We start from the raw sequence: 20,579 nt of genomic DNA on the forward strand, positions 1-20,579 counted from the left end.
GCCCAATGTTGCCTCTGTCTGCTTCCCCTCCCCCGGGGGTGGGGGGAGCCTTGTGGCCTTATCTTTCCTGCGACCAGGACTGGGTGACACGTGGCAACTGCTGCTTGGCCCCCGGCCCCCTTATCTGCCCCCGCCCCATCGGCCCCGGCACTGCCATGGACAGCCAGCTCCCGTCTGTGCTGCTGCTGCTGCTGCTCGGGGCCTGGAGCCTGCGGGGCCAGGGGCCGGAGCCAGGGGGTCCCTTGGAGGAGCCCGGGAAGGAGGAGGTGCCTGAGGAGGATGGGATCTTGGTGCTGAGCCACCGCACCCTGGGCCTGGCCCTGCAGGAGCACCCTGCCTTGCTGGTGGAGTTTTGTGAGTGCACAGGGTCAGCAGGGCTGGGGGACCCGCAGGTGTCACCCAGTGTGCTCAACCCCCTACCGCGTGGACTCCGGGGCTTATGCACTCGCAGGGCTTCCCCGATGGGCACTTGGCTCCATCAGAGGGCACCTGAGGCAGAGCCTTGGGGCTGAGCTGGTCTGGGGGTCCAGTTTGAACAGGTGGGAGGGGAGGCACAGGTATAAGGGAGACCCTCAGTTAGACTGTGAAGAGCCAGATAAAACTCACACCTTGCGTATTCTTCCGTGGCTTTCTTACAACCCTTTACACACGTAAAAGCCACTGAGCTGGCAGGCCTCACGGTCAGCGGCATATGGCAGGGAGCACGGCCTTAGGGAGCAGCAACGGAGGATTCTTCTCCAACTCACTGCCTGGAAGGTGCTGGCCACTGCACTCCTCATCTGGGAGCCTTGAGTGGTCCGGCCTCTGGTGCTTGGGTTTAGGTGGCTGAGCTCAGGAGGGAGGTATACAGGACATGCTCCATGCTGGAGCTGACCAATCCCAAGTCTGCCAGCTCTGGCCGGGCGGGAGCAGGGGCTGCGACCAGGGGCATGGAGGCCAGGGACACTCATGGCCCTGTCTCCCAGATGCCCCGTGGTGTGGGCACTGCAAGGCGCTGGCCCCTGAGTACATCAAGGCAGCTGCCCTGCTGGCAGCAGAGTCAGCCAAAACCAGGCTGGCCAAGGTGGATGGGCCTTCAGAGCCAGAGCTGACCAAGGAGTTTGCTGTGACCGAGTACCCCACGCTCAAGTTCTTCCGAAACGGGAACCGCACGAGCCCGGAGGAGTATACTGGTACAGGGGGCAGGCATGAGTGTGGTGGTGTGGGCCAGGGGCTGGGCCCAGGCTGATGGGACTCTCCACAGGCCCCCGGGAAGCCGCGGGCATTGCTGAGTGGCTGAGGCGGCGGGTGGGGTCCAGCACCACACGCCTGGAAGATGAAGAGGGTGCCCAAGCATTGATAGATGCCCAGGACATAGTGGTCATCGGCTTCTTCCAGGTGAGCTAGTGGCACAGGGGCCAGGCCTTGGGAGCAGGGCCTGTGGCCTCAGATGGCCTCACAGACGTGGACCCCTTAGGACCTGCAGGATGAAGACGTGGCAACCTTCCTGGCTCTGGCCCAGGATGCTCTGGACATGACCTTTGGCCTTACTGACCGTCCGCAGCTTTTTCAGAAGTTTGGCCTCACCAAGGACACCGTGGTCCTTTTCAAGAAGGTGGGTCTGGGCCAAGGCGGGGGTTAGGGACCGGACTATGGCTCCTACTGACCCACCTGGTGTTGTCCAGTTTGACGAGGGGCGGGCAGACTTCCCGGTGGATGAGGAGCTGGGCCTGGACCAGGGTGATCTGTCCCGCTTCCTCCTCACACACAGCATGCACCTGGTCACGGAGTTCAACAGCCAGGTGAGTTGGGCTGCAGGTAAGGAATGGGCATTGGGCGGAGTGGGAGGGTGACCACGGAGCCAGCTCCCATGAGCCCTGCTTACTCCTGCAGACGTCCCCCAAGATCTTTGCGGCCAGGATCCTCAACCATTTGCTGCTGTTCATCAACCAGACACTGGCCCCGCACCAGGAGCTGCTGGCAGGCTTCAGGGAGGCAGCTCCCCCATTCCGGGGGCAGGTACTGGCTGGATGGGCTGGGGGCGGGCGGTGGGGAGGCCAGTGCCCAGTGCATACTCCCTGTTGGCAGGTGCTGTTCGTGGTAGTGGACGTGAGTGCCAACAACAACCACGTGCTACAGTACTTCGGGCTCAGGGCAGAGGAGGCCCCCACCCTGCGCTTCATTAACATGGAGACCACCAAGAAGTACATGCCTGCTGACAGGGGGCCGGTCACTGCAGCCTGGGTCACCACCTTCTGCCACTCAGTCCTCAGCGGCAAGGTCAAGGTCTGTGCTGGATGGCCCACCTAGGGTGTGGGGGTGGGAGCAGCAGCTCTCAGGAGAGATCCCCAACAAAGCGCCTGGCCCGGTTCCCCCCAGCCCTATCTTCTGAGTCAAGAGGTCCCCCCTGACTGGGACCAGCATCCTGTCAAGACTCTTGTGGGCAAGAATTTCGAGCAGGTGGCTTTTGACGAAACCAAGAATGTGTTCATCAAGTTCTGTGAGTGTGGAGGGCAGTAGACAGTGGATAGGTGGGCAGTATGGGGTCCTGCTGGCTGTGCCAACATCCCCCTATCCTAGATGCCCCATGGTGTACCCACTGCAAGGAGATGGCACCAACCTGGGAGGCACTGGCCGAAAAGTACAGGGACCACGAAGACATCATCATTGCCGAGCTAGATGCCACGGCCAATGAACTGGAAGCTTTTGCTGTGCATGGCTTTCCCACCCTCAAGTATTTCCCAGCAGGACAGGGTCGGAAGGTGAGGCAGGACCCCATCTTCCTTGGTCTGATGTCTGAGTCCTTAGATGGAGATGGGACAAGGCCTTAAAGGGTGTGGCCTTAGTAGATGCGCTCTGGGATGGAGTGTGGTCTTAAGAGTGCAAGGCCTAGCTAGTATAGGGTGTGGCCTGGGGGCAGGAAAGGGTCTTGGTAGGGTGGGCCTTAGCCAGTGGAGTCTAGACTGGGTGTGGTCTGGGCAGGACATGGTGTATCCTCCAAACCCTCCTGTCCCTCCTCAGGTGATTGAATACAAAAGTGCCAGAGACCTGGAGACCTTCTCCAAGTTCCTGGACAACGGGGGCAAGCTACCCGAAGAGGAGCCCCCTGAGGAGGCCTCGGCTGCCTTCCCGGTGAGTGCCTCTATCCCAAGGTTCCAGGCCTCGGGCATGCCCTCGGGTGGGTGGCTATGGGACTGACTGGGCAAGGTTGGGCTAAGGGCACAACTTCCAGCTGGGCCTCTGTGACCCTTTCCAGGATACAATAGCCAACTCCACCGTGGATCTCAAGGAGGAGCTGTAGCCACCCCATCAGTGCAGGGGAGCCATCTCCTCGGTGCCTGGGAAATTGTGGGCATTGAATAAAGAGTTTCGGCCCTGGACTGTGTGTGGTTCCTGAGCATGGCTGGCCCCCATTTGGCTTTGGCCAGATCTCAGCCTCCTGGGGTTCCATATTGGATGGGGCCTAGCCCTTGCCCCCAGGGTATGCTTCTAGATCCCCACATGGTGTTGCTGCCATCTTGGCTCCTCAAGACACCCTACTCCCAAGACCCTTGGATGCCAGTGTGACCTTGTTGCTGAGGCCTGATATGGGCTGCGCATAACCAGGTCTGGCTAGAGGGGACGGGTCACATGTGCTGGAAACTGGGCTGAGGATGGCGCACCCACTCACCAGACCCCACCGACAGAAGATCCGTGCACTTTATAGCCAGGGATGGTTCAAAACTGGTTTTATTTCATTATTATCCAAGTACCTTTAAAAGATCATTGTACAAGTCAGCGCATGAAAAATGGGCTCGGGGCAGCCCCCGCTAGCCCTAGCCTGAGAAATGTACATATTTACATGGGCCCTCACAAAGGAAGAGCCCGGGACCCGCTGAGCCGGCGCTGTGGAAACTGAGGGTGGAGAGGGAGCACTGAGGTGCCCCGTCGCCGGATCCACATAGTGGCAGGCAAGAGACAAGCTGTGTTGAAGGCACTCGGTGACATGTACAATTTAGAGACCCCTAATAGCCCCCTGAACCCCGGGCCTGAGTTGGCCCTGACCAGAGTAGGGCATGGTGGGCAATTTCTGGAGGGAGAAGCAGAGCCCTGGGGGAGGCGCCAGGGGGCTGGCCCGTGGTTAGCAGCGGGGATCCGCTGGGGAGGGTCAGCAAGGCGGCCTCACAGGGGCTGCTCCCTGCTTGCGTGGGCGGACTCTCATAGTAGTGCTGTGGAGGAGTGGACGGGGCCCCTCCTTGTCGGCAGCAGGACAGACACCTGTGGGACCACTCAGCGGGACCCCCGCTCACCTGGACACAGATGGACCAAAGAGGTGGGTGGCTATGAGGCAGGCAGTCCCTGGCCTCACACGAGAAGCCGCATGCTTGCATACACATGAGAGCACCTGACATGGCACAGCCTTTCCTGCTCTCAGTGTGGCCATCCCCGCCCCACCTGATGAGGGCCCCGCCTGGTGCAGAGGCCTGGCCTGCGGGTCAGTCCACCTTCTCCACTTTGCCGATGATCTTCTCCTCAAAGACAGGCAAGATGGCCTCATCTTCCCGAACCTCTTCAAACACCACTCCACAGTCAAATTCGTCACTCACTTTCTTGAAGTAGTATCTGGGGGACGGGGGTGAGAGGAGATGAGGGCCTGTCCACTCCTCTCCTGCCCACGCCCCCATGGTCCACACATGCACAGCACTTGGTGGCCACATTCCAAACACATCATGCAGGGCACGCGAGCTGGTTCTGCCTGATGCCCACTTGCCAAAGAGTTGACAGTGAATAGTACAGTGACCACTTGGGGGGTCCTCTGCCCTGGCTTCTAGGATGCTATGGGGGAGACATAGGCAGGTTTGGGGTTTCTGTTTCCTAAGGGCTGAGCCTGTCATCTCCATCTCCATCAGGGTGATGTGCCCCCACTAAGGCCCAAGCAGAGGCCAGTGGAGCTTGGGCCTCCTCTAGTGGCCACACCCTCTACCTCCAAGGAGCACTTTCTCACCACTCAGTGGACAGAGGAAACCACCCACCCCAGGCTGCAGTGGGCTGACCCCATGTGGCCCTTCCTCCTGCAGTGCTCACTCAGGAGCCTTCAGGGGCTATCTCAGGCTGGCAGGGCAGAGCGGCCCACGGCAAACCCTGGGAATGGGGGTCCTGGATTCTGTATCCAGTGAAAATGGGTTGAGTCAGAAGGCTGGAGAAAGGCCCACCCAGGTCAGACTAACGTGGGGACAGACAGACCACTGTGTCTGGGCCTGCTTCCCCACTTTTAAGGCAAGGACTGTCCAGACCCCTCGGTTGACCTGGAGGCCTCAGTCACCTAAGGCTGGGAGTTGGGGCTGGGAGCCTTGAGGCCATCAACACCTCACACGTCAAGGTGCTCCCGCCAACAGCTCAGGGTTGGTTAAGCAGGTAAGAGGGGAACAAGGACTAGATGGGATAAGAACAGGGTGGGAATGGGGCACCCAGCACAGCACTCTCCTGGACAGGGACCTCTTTACCACAGACCCCAGCCCTGAACTCTCACCTGTAGTTGCCTTTCTTGGTCAGCAGCTCCTTGAACTGACCCAGGGTGACTGCACGGCCCCTCACCAGGGTCCGGTAGGGGATAGGTTCTCCACAGAAGTAGTAGGCCACAACGATGCTGTCACACAACTGGGCACCCCCACCTCCTGCCTTCTTCTGTGGTTTCGTCCTGGAGGCAGAAACACAGTGGTTACTGCTGAGCTCAGAGTCCCACAGGTCATCTCCCCGACAGGCCCCAGGCTCCCCAGGAAACGACGGGGCAAGGCCTGCAGGAGTGAGCTGCAACACACTCAGAAACGTCATGCATCCAGAGGCCCCAATATTCACCCCACCCATTCAGTTGCATCCAGCCCCCAGGGGCCCTCGCCCTGAATGGTCTCTCAAACCAGGGTTCCAATCCTGCGCCAACCCTATGCACAGACACAGCGTGGACGCCAGTTCATCTCCCCGCTTCCTGCCTGCCCCACATCTCCACAGTGCCTCAGCTCACTTGCTGCTCTCCTCCACCCATGGGAAGCTCCTGGCCTCACTGTGGCTGGACTGGCTAATGGGCAGCACCCCTGACACCGACCATATGAAAATGGGCCAGCAGGCTTCTCAGGGCTGGAGCCCACAGTAGATCCTTCTCCTGCTTCTTAAGGTGGCCAGGCCACTAGAACCAATGTAGCCCCTGCCTCTGGGCTGGACTACACAGCTTGTACCCCAGATAAAGCCTACTGCTCCCAAATAAACAACACCTGAAGGCCAGGAATTGGACAAACAATTGCGTTGGGTCTTGAAATGGACCTGCCCCACAGCAGAGAGCTTGTCCAAAGACCAGAGGCAGCAGCCAGCCAGATTTCCAGAGAGGGGTGTGAGGCCACCAACATCTCCTACTCACGCTGGGGTAGGGCCCTCACCCTGATGGGTCCTGAGCCGCCATTCTGTGTTTGGGACAGGTAGCACTTTCTCTGCCCCCCAGAACCCCTCGTCCTTGTGACTGCTCTGGAGTTGCCCAGGTACACATGGGCAGTCCTTGGCTCTTGCCAGCTGGACGTGGTAAGAAGCTTCCTGAACCAGCGTCATATCAGGAAGGCCACCTTAACTCACAGTGGGCTCTTCTCTCCATGAGGACCCTCCCCTCCCTGGTGCTCCTGGGCACTCACCATGGAGTCAATCTGTGTGGTTGTCCACCCCTCGAGCCACACTCCATGGCGCCTGCTTTCCTTCCCATAGTCCTGAAACCTCAAAGCCAGCCTGTCCTGGGAGCCTGCCTCGGGGTTTGTGTGGGCCCATTCTCTACAGACAGGAGACAGTTCCTGCTCCTCCAGGGGCCACCCCTGAGGAGTAACCTGGTGGGGACGATCAGAGCTGGCTGGCGTTGTCTGGGGTAAGCTTGGGGAGGACTCTGGTGGAGGACTTCCTTTTGCTCTATCTTGAGCAGAAGTGCAGGGATGGGCGGCCAGCATTACCTGCATGTGGCCTGCAGCTCCCTAGCGCCCACCCTACTCTACGCATACCTAGGGAGCAGATACGTCCCACGTGAGAATGCACCCAGGCTCGCTGTGCACACAGCACCTGGACATGCATTACAGGTGCTGATGCTTTCAGTCGGCAGCGTGTCAGAGGAACCATGGGTGCAGCCCTGACCCTAAGTCCTGAGTCCTGGCTGGGTGACATATGGGACCTCCTCTTGGTCATTTGTCACCACGTGGATGGTCAGTGTCCCGTTTGACAGACAGGAAGGAAAGGCCTGTGAACAGCTTGCAGCCCCAGCTCTTCCAGTGCAGTGCCCGGGCTCCCGCCCTGGGAAACAGCTGCTGCTCCACAGCCCCTGGCCCACAGCACAGGCTGGACGAGCAGTACAAGAGGACCCGCCGGGGACGCACGTACTCTGTCTCGGAGAGCTCCGTGTCGGACACTGCTGGCACCACGCTCAGCACGGGCGTGCACACCGGCCTGACGCAAGAGCGCCCCCGCTGGATGACCTCCTGCACATACCTAGGGAACAACCGCGTCAGTGAGCCACATAGGCCTGGGGCAGGGCCTCTACACTCGCGGTGACAAAAGGGTGACAGACAGCAGGCGGAGCACGTGCTCCCCAAGAGGTTCCATTACCACCACGCAAGGCTTCCGCTGTGTGAGTCGGGCAAACCCCTTCTTGGGTGGTGAAGTGGTCAGGATCAGGCAAGAAACAGATGCTGCCTTCATCATTCAGGTTTCCCACATTCTTCATTTGTGGTCAGAGCCTTTGGGCTCCCTGGAATATACTTTGGGGAACCCCTCATCTGAGGTGCTAGGATCCTGTCATTTCATCCACACTGAGAAGACCTGCCTCTAGCCTCTTCCCTGAGGGCACACCTCTTCCCACTTGGCCCTCTGACATGGGCCTGGGTCCTGAAGCATGGTCACTGCTCCATCCGAAGCAGCCAGAGTCCTGTTCTGGGTCTCACTGGCCAGCAGCTCCTCTCCAAGTGGCCATCCACCCTGGGCATGCGCTGTGCAACCCTAACAGTAATTTCTGCTCTGACTGATCTGGGTGGGAGTCACCCCACGAGGAGCTCAGGGAGGCCTAGAACCCCACTGTCACATCCAGACCTCTGCTCTGTGGCCATTTACAAAAGGCTCACATGCCCTGGACCGACGACACGTGGAGATGCCAGAGCCACCGGCTGAAACCCCACAGGCAGCTCACCCCCCAAAACACAAGTCACAGAATGGCTCCACTGGCTACAGAAAGACCATGGTGTTATGATGAGCTGGCTAGGTGCTGGTGAAAAGAGGGAATGAGAGCCCTGCCTCCTGGAGATCGCAGCAGAAATGATGTCCCAAGAAGCCCCGGCAACAGGAGGAATTCCAGCCCTCCCGCCCCAGCCTCTCCCTAGGCTGCCCTCTGTTGCCCTGTATGCCTCCAGGTCAGGGGTCTGCACAGAGCCAGCTGGCTCCATACTGACTGAACAAGATCACAGAGTAAAAAAGTTGGCTGTAAAAAACATTCACCTTCAACCACCCGGGGACACCTTCAGGCTTCCACCTGTGCCTGATGAGGTGGATGCTAGGGAGTTTGCACCTGACACCAGCTTCCCCAGAGCAGCATAGCCCCCCACAGTGAGGCCCATGGGAGGCAGAGTCAGGAACCGAATGACTGAAGAGTGGGCAAGGGGAACCAGTAACATCTGAGGAAACAGTGGCCGTGATGCCAGGCCCTGGTGAAAACTACAGAGTCCAGGCACCTCAGGAACCATCATCGCCTACAGTTTCCAATGAACCAGCATGTCTGTGAAAAGTGACCTCAAGGCCCAGCTGAAAGGGTCAGGGAAGCCACACTCCTGCCTGGAGAGATCTGTCACTCAAAAGGGGTAGTCCCCTTCTTCCCCCGAAAAGAGAACAGGGCCTGCCCTAAGGCCATAGAGGCAGCAGGCTGAGCCACTCTGCCCCCTGAAAGCCAGAGAGGGAACAGTGAGGAGTAGCTGTGGGGCCTGGGGTCTCTCCAGAAGAGATTTATACTGGCACATATTTTAGCACTGTTTACTACTCTACCTGCAAATGGCATGGGTTAAGGCTCCTGAATAGAGGCAGCCAGGACCCACTGGGACCAACACCCCTGAGCTGAGCATGCACAGCAACCAGTGGTGACCTGTGTGACCTCCAGCAGTTCCATGCCACTAAGGGGACCCCACAGCCTCCCATAAAGACCCAGGGTGAGTGCAAGCTCAGAGCACAGGAGGCGTGATCAGGAGACAGACATCCTCTCCTCCCCAGGACAGTGCAATGACCATCTGCCTCCAGCAGGGCCGTGTGGAAGAAATTGGAAGGAAAAACCCAGTACTGCTGGTGGGCACCCAGTGTGGCTCTATGTATGGACCTCAGGCCTCAGGGAGCTCCACCCCAAAGCATAGCCACAGCACCTGGAGGGACCCTGGAAGGTTCAAGCCCTGCTCTCCTCGATGGCCCTGTACCTCTGCTTTGAGGGCAACTTGCTGGCTCTCTTCTCTTCTTCCTCCAGACGCCTGCGGGCCTCCTCCAGCTGGGTCAGGGGGTTGGGGGCCGGGTTGGGTGGCATTGTGGGGTCTTGAATGAAGAGATGAGAGGGCTGGACAGAGTTCCGAAGCTGAGCGCTGACCCAAGGGTGCACAGCCCCAGGACGCTCAATGGACAAGGGCCTGGAGCTCTCATGAATCTGCTGCTTCTTCGCCCCAGAAGACCTTTGAGAGCGAGAACAGATGGGGCAGAACGTGAAACTTCGGGCCCTAGACAGGCATCTGGAGCTGGGCAGGAGCCAGCAGCATAGGCTGAGCTTAGCACTGATCCCTGGATGCCTGGGCCAGGAATGCCCTGTGATACTGGCCATTGGAAGCCAGGTGAAGCAATTTCCTCCTAAACTACATGACACAAACATTCCTTTCTTGCACACTTCTTTTTTTGTAACTCATTTTTAACAGCTTTATTGAATATATAAATCAATCCTATACAAAGACTTTCTATAAAAAAGGTTTTGGTATTTAATGTTCTTTGTGAAAAACCTGAAATATGCAGTAAAGTCAAAGAAAAAAATATATTAATAATCCATAATTTAGAAAAAGCCACTCAGAATATTGATCTATTTCCTTCCCCATTAAAAAACACTGAACACACTTGGCATAATTCTAAACATAATTTTCCTCTCGATGTGGTATCATGCCTTTCTCTGTTGTTTAACATGGAGAATGTGCTTTACTCCCGTGCAACACGCCATCACTCCACCACGGGATGGGATTCCAGTGAAAACATCAGCTTCTTGCAGCTACAGCTCGAAAGGGGGAATCTCCAGGAGCAAAGATGAGGGAACCCAAGACGGCCCCCTTGAAGTGGGCTGCCCCAATGCTCTCATGACACTAGAACTGCCCAATGAAAGATACCCCGGGGAGGTGGGCTCCTCCTCCTAAAAAACCCAAGGCTAGCCACAGGGAGACTTCTGCCCCCCTTCCCGCTCCCCACTTCCCAACCTCCTACACCCCCATCTTCTCAACCCTTTTAACTCCCCACCCCTCACTTCCCATATCCCACCCCTTCCTTTCCTTGCCACCCATGCCCCCAGCCCACCTGCCTTATGTAAGAACTCCTGGGAGGCCAGAGAGGGCCTGGTGGGGACACTGAAGGCCATAATTTAAAACAGCCCATGGGACTGATGGCAGGAGCCTCTGGAACCTGGGAGGCTATTTCTAGATGTACCTCTTAACTCTTCAGCCACAGAAATCCTTCTTTTGGGGTGGGAGGACTGGCCGGGACAGACCCATTCCTTCTATAAACCCATAAGGGAGAAATTCAGAGAAGCTGGGAATTGAACCCACTCCAACCAGAGCAGGAGAGGGGCTCCTGGAGAGGCCCCCTCACTAGGACAGGCTTTGTGGCTGTAACGAGGTCTGGACACTGGTGGGGGGGCTCATTCTCAAGGTCAGGCTCACCTGCCTCACACATATATTCAGTCCTCCCTAACCATGGCCAAAGAATGCTGAGGGTCAGGGAAATCTGAGAGTGAGGAAGGAGGGGATGGCCCACCCACTGAAGGACAGATGCCACCAGCCCCAGGCCCAGGGCCCCTGGGTGTCACCCACCTCTGGCCTAGTCCCATCCTAAGCCAGCCCTGTCCACCTTAGGATGGACTAGCCCCGTGGGGTAATCTAGAGCTCAGAGGGATGCACACTAAACAAGAACCTTCTCCCACCCACTGCTGAGGGTATGATCAGGTATAAACAGAAGGCTTCTGCTGAAGCTCCAGCTGAAGTAAAGGTCAGGTACATGCCTCACTTCCCCGATGCCTTAGGTCATTCTCATGTGGAGGTGTCACTTGTGAAAGCAGCTATGCTCCTCAGTGTGCGACAGCAGCGAGAGGCATGGTGACTTCAGACTGACCTCACCAGTGAGCACTCCTGCCCAGGACACTGAAGCTGCATCCAGGACCCCACCCCATCACAGGTCCATGCAGGGCAGGCGTCAACGAGTTTATGTTGTGAGAGCTTGAACCAGATGCCTTTGAATAACTGCTTCCATTGTACATGGTTTGCAGTAAGACGGCAGGTGGGGCTATGCCACTCTGGACACTGGTAAAGCAGCTCTAGAGGGTCGCCAGCCAGTTTGCATGCCTGTGCCCACACCCCCAGGACACAAGTTGCTGCTTACCCGTGGCCAGCCTTCCGGTGCCTGCTGATCTCCTTCTCCCCCTCAATGATCCACTGCATGATCTTCTGGTTCTTCTCTGCGTCCTCTGAAGGGCCTGGCACCTCAGTACTGGCACTCTTCCCTGACTCAGCCTTCTTGGCATTTCTTTTGGAGGTTGTGCCCGCCTTCCCACTGCAAAAGCAAGACCTGGGAGTCACCCACTGACTTTACTTACCTCTGCTTAACCCTGTATGGCTCCCTGAACATGGAGGCCTCAACAAAGTGGCGTGTTCTCACAGCCTCTGCCCCAGCTCTGTGGGGTTACTGGGGTTTGTTTCAGGCGACTCCATGGCAAGAAGTGAAGGAAGGCAGCATTGGCTGGGAGAGCTGGAGCCAAAGATCAGATGTAGCACTTGCCTGTGTCCTCCCAGGCCAGGTCACCTGCCTGGTGGAGACATCCAGGGCCCGGCCACGCCTCCTCATCCAGACACCTCGCTCTAAAATGGATCTTTATCTAACCACACTTCACAGCTGGAGCCCTGGCTGGACCAACGTCCCAGGCAGAACCTGGTGCCTATCTCTACCTGACACCTGAGCTCTTGGCCATGACACACCTGCAGTCTCTGCAGCTGACCTTGGTTTAAAGACTTCTAAAGGAGAATTCTTGTCTAGAAAATCAGAACAGAATCCACAGGAGCCACAGTCTCTCATTGTGATCCCTTTCTCCCTGGGAAGGCAATGGACACAAGCCCAAGGACAGAATCCACAGCCCCAACCTCAAAGCATGGCTCTGGCCACCCCAGACACTCACCTGTAGGCCAGGCTGTCGTTGGCATTGGGGGTGGTGCCCACACTCTCCAAGTGGTTTCGGGTCTTGACTGTGTGACTGTGCAGCTCCGGGCCCCATGCAAAGCTGCTCTGGACCCGGCGGATGGCCTCGGCCTCAGCCTGCTCCTTGGGCCTGGCCACACCGTGGTGGCTGTGGTGGTGGCTGTGCCTATGAAGATGCAGGCCAGCCGCCTCTAGCTTTGCCCCCAATTTGGGCACGTGCTTACTGTGCCCCAGAGTTGTGCCCCCCAGCACTCCTGACATCTTGGGCATGTGTCCACTGTCAGGGGAGCGGTGGCCAGGCCCGGGCGACTGGCAGCCTGGAGTCCTCATGACCCGCTGCACATGCTCGTCCAGGATGCTCTCGGGGTTCTCCTCATGTGCATCCCGCAGCCCTGTGCAGCCTACGTCCGTGTAGCGGGGTGGGAAGTTGTGCCAGGCTGGGGCCAAAGGCAGCTTATGACTGGCCCCTGGGGGGGCAGAGGACACATCGCCATCCTCCCCTTCTTCCTCCTGTAGAGACAAGGTCACATGTCATCTCTCAGCACCTACTGCACCAAGGAAACCTCACACTTTGGGAAATAAACAAATAACAAACAACCAAAAAAAAAATATATACCAAAACCACAAAGCCTGTCAGTGCCGAGTCCTGGGGGTCAGGAGCCCTGAGCCCAGGATGAGGCAGGGCCAAGGGAAGTGCCGGACTTCCAAGCGACGTTTCTGTCCCTGCTGATTCCTGAACAAACTCGGCCAGGCTCTCAGCAGGCTATGCTGCAGGACGGGCGCAGACAGGATGACACAGAGCTATGCTCACCCACAAGTGTGCAAGGGCATGCGACTGCCGCACCCCAATGATTCAGGGAACACAACACCACTGCCGGCTCAGACCACAGAGCAACCTCCGCACTGGTTGTTTTCTTTTATGCTTCTCAATAAAGATTTTTGTTCTCTTTCAGTGAAATTTTCCTATTCCTTAATTTATATTGCCATATTTTCAAAGGCCTTTTTACAGAAGAGCTCTTGTTTTTTATCTTATGTGTTTCTTGATAAATTTTCACATTAACTGAATTTTATTCAATTCTCTAGAAGTTAATATAACCATTACTGTAGCAGAAGCATTTTATCACCTTAATTTCAAAAAATACATATTTATTTTCTCATTTTATTAAATTGTCCAAACCAGAATAATGTTCAGTAAATTTGGTAATAATTGAAAAGAAAGTGGAACTAAGCTAAACCTGTACTTTAATATAAAAAGATCTCCAAAAGCTTACCACAAAATTTCACACTAATGCAAAAGTATCTAAATGTCATTAGAACAGGCTCAGGGTAGAGTGGCACTGCAGAGGACAAAGTACAAGAGAAGGGACCTAATAGATGGAGGGTGAATGCACACTCCCCCTCCCCCCCACTGGACACAGCTTGGAGCCACCTCAGCAGAGACTTGGACCCCTGGACTCCCATCCCGTGTCCCCATCCCAATCCCTTTGCTGTGCAGGGCTAAGGGACCAGGAGACTTTCTACTGGGGGTCTTCCCAGGGCACTGAAAGTATTAAAGCCATTTATCCCCTAAAGCAGCAGCAAGCAAGAGGAAACCTCCGAATTCCTGAGAGGTGAGGGGGTGTAAACCTTCAGCTGAGATCCATTTTTTCTTAGTAGTTCTGCATATGTAAGATTGAATTTTACAGTTTGGAAATGTTACAGATTTACCTAACTGTTCAGCTAATAGTTTTCATTTTCTTCTTTGCTTATCTTTTCAAAATTTTATAGTACAAGTTATTTAAAAATTGTGTAGTTATCCCTTTTAAAAAAAGGACTATTATTTATAGCATGATTTATTTAGATTACAAACTGCACATGATAACAGAGACTGCACTGACAGCTGCTGGGCAGTGTGCCACAACCGAGGACTAAGGGACACCTGTGGGAGCAAACTTGCTGGAGCAGCTTCGGGCGGAGCACATGACCTAGAGTCCGTGCACCCACTTCTGAAGGCCACTGTAGGCCACTGCATGTAGTAAGCCCACCTGAGCTTGAGGCCATGTGCCTGCCGATTAGCTCCTAAACTGACAATGGAGACATACAAAAGGCTGTTCATTTGAACATTTCTGTTAAAGAACACCACTGGGTGTTGGCAGCTGGGTCCAACCCCTGTCCTGAGAGCTGGTGGTGGGTCCAGACACAGCCGCCTTGCACCTGCCAGGGACCCCACAGAGAAAAAAACATCTGAGTCAGACATCAGAAAAACACACAGAATACCCACAGCCACAGCTGCCTTCACAATGTCTTGCCCAAAACGTTCACCTGCTGAGGACACAAGCACACACAGCCACTAAGCCAAACTAAAAACTTGACAGAACAATTATACTAACTCAATTCTATAGTAAAAAGGTGGTGAATTCTTCCTTTCTTAGACTCCATTTAAGAAACATTACATACATTATTTAATGAGCACATTTGTTTTAAGAGTTGTTAACTATGACATGTTCAGGGGTCCCTCACACAAAGAGAGCTGATGCCCATTGAAACACTGTGCTACACAAATGAAGACACCAGCTTTGCCACAACATGCAAATTGGGATTTAGCTCCTTCTAAAATATTCCATACTTCATGGTGACTCTGTTCCCTGCATTTATTTGTTCAGAGAAGGCTATTAAAATGCTGAAACTACGCTCCTACCTATTCCTTCAACTACTCAATAAGGCTCTGATGGACACTAAGAGCTGGCCTCAGTAAGTGCACACTCAGTGTCCCCGGCTCCCACTAGACGGCCTGTCTCTGACTGGCTCCTGAGAGCCTCTCCCTCTAGTCCAGTGGTCGGTAAACTCATTAGTCAACAGAGCCAAATAGCAACAGTACAACGACTGAAATTTCTTTTGAGAGCCAAAAATTTTAAACTTAAACTTATTCTAACGCCACTTCTTCAAAATAGACACGCCCAGGCTGTGGTATTTTGTGGAAGAGCCACATTCAAGGGGCCAAAGAGCCGCATGTGGCTCGCGAGCCGCAGTTTGCCGACCACAGCTCTAGGTCAAAGAAGTCTCACCCTTGCCCTCACACAAGAAGCCAGCATGGCGGGTGCCCTGCTGAGGGACCTTGGACAGATCACTGAATGTGGGAACTGTGGGGAGGACAGCTGGCACCTGCTCTGCCAGAGTGAGGGTCACCCAATCACCATGAGGGGAGGAGGAAAGGATGCTGGTGAGAAAAATTTACTTGTGCATGTGCATGAGCGCTTAAACATACTTCCATGCAAATTCCTTCCTGGAAGTCACCACTGTCTGGCTATTTATCTTACTCTCAGGTTTGCCTTCCTGGTACCACGTTCATATCAGAAAATGAATCTCAGGTTCTAATATGCTATTTGAAAACTACCTGATGACTTGATGTGGGGAAAGATGGGAGGAGCCATGCCCTTCGGCTGGAAGCTGAGCATCATGTAAAGAAGCTCTGGAACCCAGGATCATAGCTGCAAGGCACAGCCAGCAGGATTCCCTATGTGCAGTGCCAGGGGCGGGGCGGGGGGGCGGTGGGCAGGAAAGGAATCGTCAGCTGTGACCCTCTGCTCTGCCCCATGTCTACCCTTATGGCAGTGTCTCCAGCTTCAGGCGCACAGAACTCATCTGGGGACATGTAAAGAGAGAGAGTAAACCCCTCCTGAGGGGTTCTGATGGGGTCTGAGGAGGGCTCATGTACTGTATTTTAAATAGGAATATTAGGTGATCGGGTAGTGAAATAATTCCTTCAAGAAACATCACATTTTTGAGTTTCAAGTATTGAGCATAAAGTATTGAGAAAAGAATGGAAGACAATCACTTACTTGGTGGTGACCATTAACCTCCAGCAGGTAATTCCTACATGATGAGAGACAAGCAAAAGCCTGTCTACCAGTGACATGGAAGCTCAGGGCATTCAGGAGGGACTGGGTTCAGTGAATAAAGTTCAACAGCTAGGAAGTACAAGGGACACAGGGAAGGCCTCACTCCAGGGGCACGCTTGTTACTGATGTCCCAGCACTGACACCCATGAATGTGTATGGAAATGAATTTGTAGAATGACACCCAGGACAACAAATGCAAGGTATCTCTTCAGTAGTTATGGGCAGAACAGTATTTAAGCAAATGAATTACAAATATTACAAAATTCTTAGCATTCAACACTTCATCAAGTGAGGCTGCAGGTCAGTAGACAAGATAAACAGAAGCCGAGAGGAACCAAGATGGCGGCAAAGTTAAACAACTAAACTGCCACCATGCACAACAATTTCAAAAATACAACTAAAAGACAAAGCGTCTACCACCCAGAACCACAGGAAAGCTGGCTGAGTGGTAGATTTACAACTAAGAAGGAAAAAGAAAGAACAAACGCGGAAGGGCTGAGGTACGGAGGCGCGTGAATAGGGCTGGTGGCGGGCGACGGGAGGCGTGGCTTTTTTCCCAACCTGAAGGGAGATAAGCTCCCGATCACTCTGAAATCCAGTTTCTGGGGACACGTGGGGGACCCAGACACCTACAGGGAGAAGCTGGACTCTCGGCCATCGTGTCGGAAAGTGAGAGTGACTTTCTTGCAGAGGTGCGCCCAGCAATCAATGTTTACTGCGCTGGAGCACGGGACATAGGGACTTGGAAACAGGAAAGGCAGAAAAGGCAGACTAGCAGCCATTGCTGTTTGCCACGCCCTAGCCTAGTGATGCCCTGAGACCCCACCTCGCCCTGAGACCCGCCCCGCACATTCTACAAACCCGCCCAGGCTCCAAATAGCAGCTTTTGCATATAAATGGCCTGCCCTGTGGCAGCTTAACCAAATAAACTGCAGCTCCAGTCAGACTGCTCCAAAACCACTCAAGCAAAGAGGAGAAAACTGCAGTTTTTGCTGTAACTCCTGCTGAGTGGCCTCAGACAGTAGCTGACCTGCACCCCTTTGGAGATCCAGAAACGAGGGCATCTAGTGGTCGGTGTGAGACGACACCAGATTTCAACCACTCTCATAAGGGACACATTCAAGAGGCAGACTCAGTGAGCGCCAAAGCCCTACTGCAACAAGTCCGGCCCATAAATGTGTCTCCAGCACAGCAATTCTTCCTTTATAGACACAGCGGGTCCTCACAGCCAATTGGCCTGGAGGTCAATTCCTCCCAGTGACACCAACAACAATCAAGACTTAACTACAACAAGGCTGTACACACAGTCTAAAAAGGGGTGCACCAAGAGCGTCCACCTCAGGTAACTGTGAGGCTGACCCGTTGAACCAATAGGACACAATAGTACACAAAGCTACCCTACCAACTCAGGGAAGCAGCAAAAATGAAAATGAGGAGGCAAGGAAACAGATCCCAAACAAAAGAAATGGAGGAGAACAAACGACTGGACATAGAGTTCAAAATCACGGTTATAAGGTTTTTCAAGAATTTCATGGAAAAAGCCGGTAAATTTAATGAGACCCTCGAGGATATGAAAAAGGTCCAACTAGAAATGAAACATACACTGACTGAAATAAAAAATATACAAAGACCCAGCAGCAGACTAGAGGAACACAAGAATCAAGTCAAAGATTTGGAATACAAAGAGGCAAAGGACACGCCTCCAGAAAAGCAAGAAGAGAAGAGAATTCAGAAAGTAGAAGATAGTGTAAGAAGCCTCTGGGACAACTTCAAGCGTACCAGCATCCGAATTTTTGGGGTACCAAAAGAAGAGAGAGAGCAAGACGCTGAAAACCTATTTGAAGAAATAATGACCGAAAACTTCCCCCACCTGGTAAAAGAAATAGACTTACAACTCCAGGAAGCGCACAGAACCCCAAACAAAAGGAATCCAAAGAGGACCACACCAAGACACATCATAATTAAAATGCCAAGGGTAAAAGACAAAGAGAGAATCTTACAAGCAGCAAGAGAAAAACAGTTAGTTACTTACAAGGGAACACCCATACGATTATCAGCTGATTTCTCAACAGAAACTATACAGGCCAGACAGGAATGGCAAGAAATATTCAAAGTGATGAATAGCAAGAACCTACAACCAAGACTACTCTACCCAGCAAAGTTATCATTCAGAATTGAAGGGCAGATAAAGAGCTTCACAGATAAGAAAAAGCTAAAGGAATTAATCACCACCAAACCAGTATTACATGAAATGCTGAAAGGTATTATTTAAAAGGAGGAAAAAGAAGAAAAAAGTAAAGATAAAAATTATGAACAACAAATACATACCTATCAACAAGTGAATCTAAAAGTCAAGTGAATTAAAAATCTGAAGAACAGAATAGACTGATGAACATAATAGAATCAGGGGCATAGAATGGGAGTGGATTGATAATTCTCAGGGGAAGGGGGTGTCTGTGTGGGGGGTACGGGAAGAGACTGGACAATATCATACATCTATGGATAAGGATAGCGAGGGGGGGAGGTAAGGGCAGAGGGAAGGGTGGGAACTGGGAGGAGTGGAGATATGGGGGGGGAAAGGAGAAACAATTGTAATAATCTGAACAATAAAGATTTATTAAAAAAAAGAAAAAGATAAACAGAAGCCTACATCCAAACCTAAAGCCATTCTGTGCTCTGAGGTGACAGGTGGGAGCTGCGGGCCCTTCCTGCCACATGCCTGCTCTGCTCTGCACAGATGCATGTGGCCTAGGACCCAGAGGTGCTTGAGGGGCCTCCGTCCACCAGCACTCAAGGGAAATTTCAGCTCCACATGCCAAGGGGGCCTGTGGGTGAGGGGGACGTGGCCAGCAAAGCACGTGTGCTCACGCCTAGGGTTAGTTGTCTGGCATGGAGGGCCCTGGTAGAGGGGAATGAGCCTGGGGCACCAAGAGAAGGACAGCAGGAAGGAAACTGGTCCTGGGGTGAAAGGAGAGGCTGGTTAGTCTGCACTTTGGACATGTCCTGTGCCAAATCTCTCTGAGTTGAGCTGTGCGGTGCCTACTTTGGGGACGACAGCTGGGAGTTGTCTTGGCTTCCCTCTTAACTCTCTTCTCACAAGCAGGTGGAAAAAATACCCCAACCCTGGCAACCAAGGCCACGGCTCTGACACCTACTGGGTCACTCTCCAGGCCCACATTCAGGGCCCAGCCATAAGGACCTCTTCCCGGGGAGACAGCCCAGGCTGGGAACAAGGGGTGGGGCTTTAGAGAGGGTAGATGCCATAGGAAAGTGTGCTGTGACTAACCATCAGGACAGGTCAAAGCATGTCAGAAGCCAGTGTGCAGTCAAGTAGGGGGAAGGGGGCTCTGGGAAAACCTGGAGGGGGCCCCTCAGGGCCTGAAGCTGTAATAAAATAACTTGGAAACCACGATCTGCGTGGCCTCCCTGACTGAGGCCAACTCACCATCCGGACTCGCTTCAGTCGCTCCTCTAGCTTCTCCTCTGCCTCCCGAGTCCGCTGAACAGCCTCCAGGCGGTGGATGAGCTCCGCAGCGAACTTCTGGGGCTCCACGCGAATTTCCTTTGGTATTCGGTAAGTACGCTGCAAGGAGACACTGCTCATTAGTCGACCAGGCACAGCTTTGTTTTTAAAAAATATATTTTATTGATTTTTTACAGAGAGGAAGGGAGAGGGATAGAGAGTTAGAAACATCGATGAGAGAGAAACATCAATCAGCCGCCTCCTGCACACCTCCCACTGGGGATGTGCCCGTAACCAAGGTACATGCCCTTGACCGGAATCGAACCTGGGACCTTTCAGTCCACAGGCTGATGCTCTGTCCACTGAGCCAAACCAGTCAGGGCCCAGGCACAGCCTTTTTTTTTAAAATTTAAATATATTTTATTGGTTTCTTACAGAGAGGAAAGAAGAGGGATAGAAAGTTAGAAACATCGATGCGAGAGAAGCATTGATTCAGCTGCCTCCTGCACACTCCCCACTGGGGATGTGACCGAAACCAAGGTACATGCCCTTGACTGGAATCGAACCTGGGACCCTCCAGTCCGCAGGCCAACGCTCTATCCACTGAGCCAAACCGGTTAGGGCTCAGGCACAGCTCTGAACTACTGTTCTCTGCACCAAGGTGGCACTCAAGCACTTTTGGGGTGGGAGAAAAGAATGTTAAGTCTGAATTTTATTTTAAAGTGAGTGTTTACTTTTCCCCTTTTACCTGGGAATTAATCTCCTCACTGCCCCCTATTCTTGTCAGACTAAATCTCTCCTTC

General features: G+C 53.8%; 2 protein-coding genes across 4 annotated transcripts in view; one reads left to right on the forward strand and one right to left on the reverse strand.

Annotated features, from left to right (window-relative positions):
* The first annotated feature begins 155 nt into the window (after positions 1 to 155).
* On the forward strand, positions 156 to 3,280 carry PDIA2 (protein disulfide isomerase family A member 2). The gene is made up of 11 exons (XM_008157667.3): positions 156 to 354; positions 966 to 1,172; positions 1,244 to 1,377; positions 1,457 to 1,594; positions 1,665 to 1,781; positions 1,873 to 1,998; positions 2,068 to 2,265; positions 2,359 to 2,479; positions 2,560 to 2,741; positions 3,001 to 3,111; positions 3,236 to 3,280. The coding sequence occupies exons 1-11, from the start codon at positions 156 to 158 to the stop codon at positions 3,278 to 3,280; spliced, it is 1,578 nt and encodes a 525-aa protein (XP_008155889.1).
* Positions 3,281 to 3,690: 410 nt separating this feature from the next.
* AXIN1 (axin 1) overlaps positions 3,691 to 20,579 on the reverse strand; it is a 92,983-nt gene continuing 76,094 nt past the window's right edge. For 2 of the 3 annotated variants that reach the window (XM_028134156.2, XM_028134153.2), the window contains exons 5-11: positions 19,759 to 19,896; positions 12,416 to 12,945; positions 11,626 to 11,796; positions 9,426 to 9,671; positions 7,360 to 7,467; positions 5,489 to 5,656; positions 3,691 to 4,581 (exon numbers count right to left, since the gene is read on the reverse strand). In XM_028134156.2, coding sequence (XP_027989957.2) covers positions 4,455 to 4,581; positions 5,489 to 5,656; positions 7,360 to 7,467; positions 9,426 to 9,671; positions 11,626 to 11,796; positions 12,416 to 12,945; positions 19,759 to 19,896 — 1,488 coding nt within the window. In that variant the 3' untranslated portion in view covers positions 3,691 to 4,454. The remainder of the gene's footprint in view (positions 4,582 to 5,488; positions 5,657 to 7,359; positions 7,468 to 9,425; positions 9,672 to 11,625; positions 11,797 to 12,415; positions 12,946 to 19,758; positions 19,897 to 20,579) is intronic. The other variant, XM_008157666.3, reaches the window with a different exon arrangement.

Source organism: Eptesicus fuscus, chromosome 4 (assembly GCF_027574615.1).
Source record: "Eptesicus fuscus isolate TK198812 chromosome 4, DD_ASM_mEF_20220401, whole genome shotgun sequence".
Lineage (NCBI taxonomy): Eukaryota > Metazoa > Chordata > Mammalia > Chiroptera > Vespertilionidae > Eptesicus > Eptesicus fuscus.

What these genes read in the sequence shown, in the direction of transcription:
- PDIA2 (XM_008157667.3), top strand. Translation starts at nt 156, where the DNA reads ATGGACAGCCAGCTCCCGTCTGTGCTGCTGCTGCTGCTGCTCGGGGCC. An exon ending in TGCCTTGCTGGTGGAGTTTT is followed by an intron (nt 355 to 965) that starts GTGAGTGCACAG and finishes CCTGTCTCCCAG; the next exon opens with ATGCCCCGTGGTGTGGGCAC. An exon ending in CCGTGGTCCTTTTCAAGAAG is followed by an intron (nt 1,595 to 1,664) that starts GTGGGTCTGGGC and finishes GGTGTTGTCCAG; the next exon opens with TTTGACGAGGGGCGGGCAGA.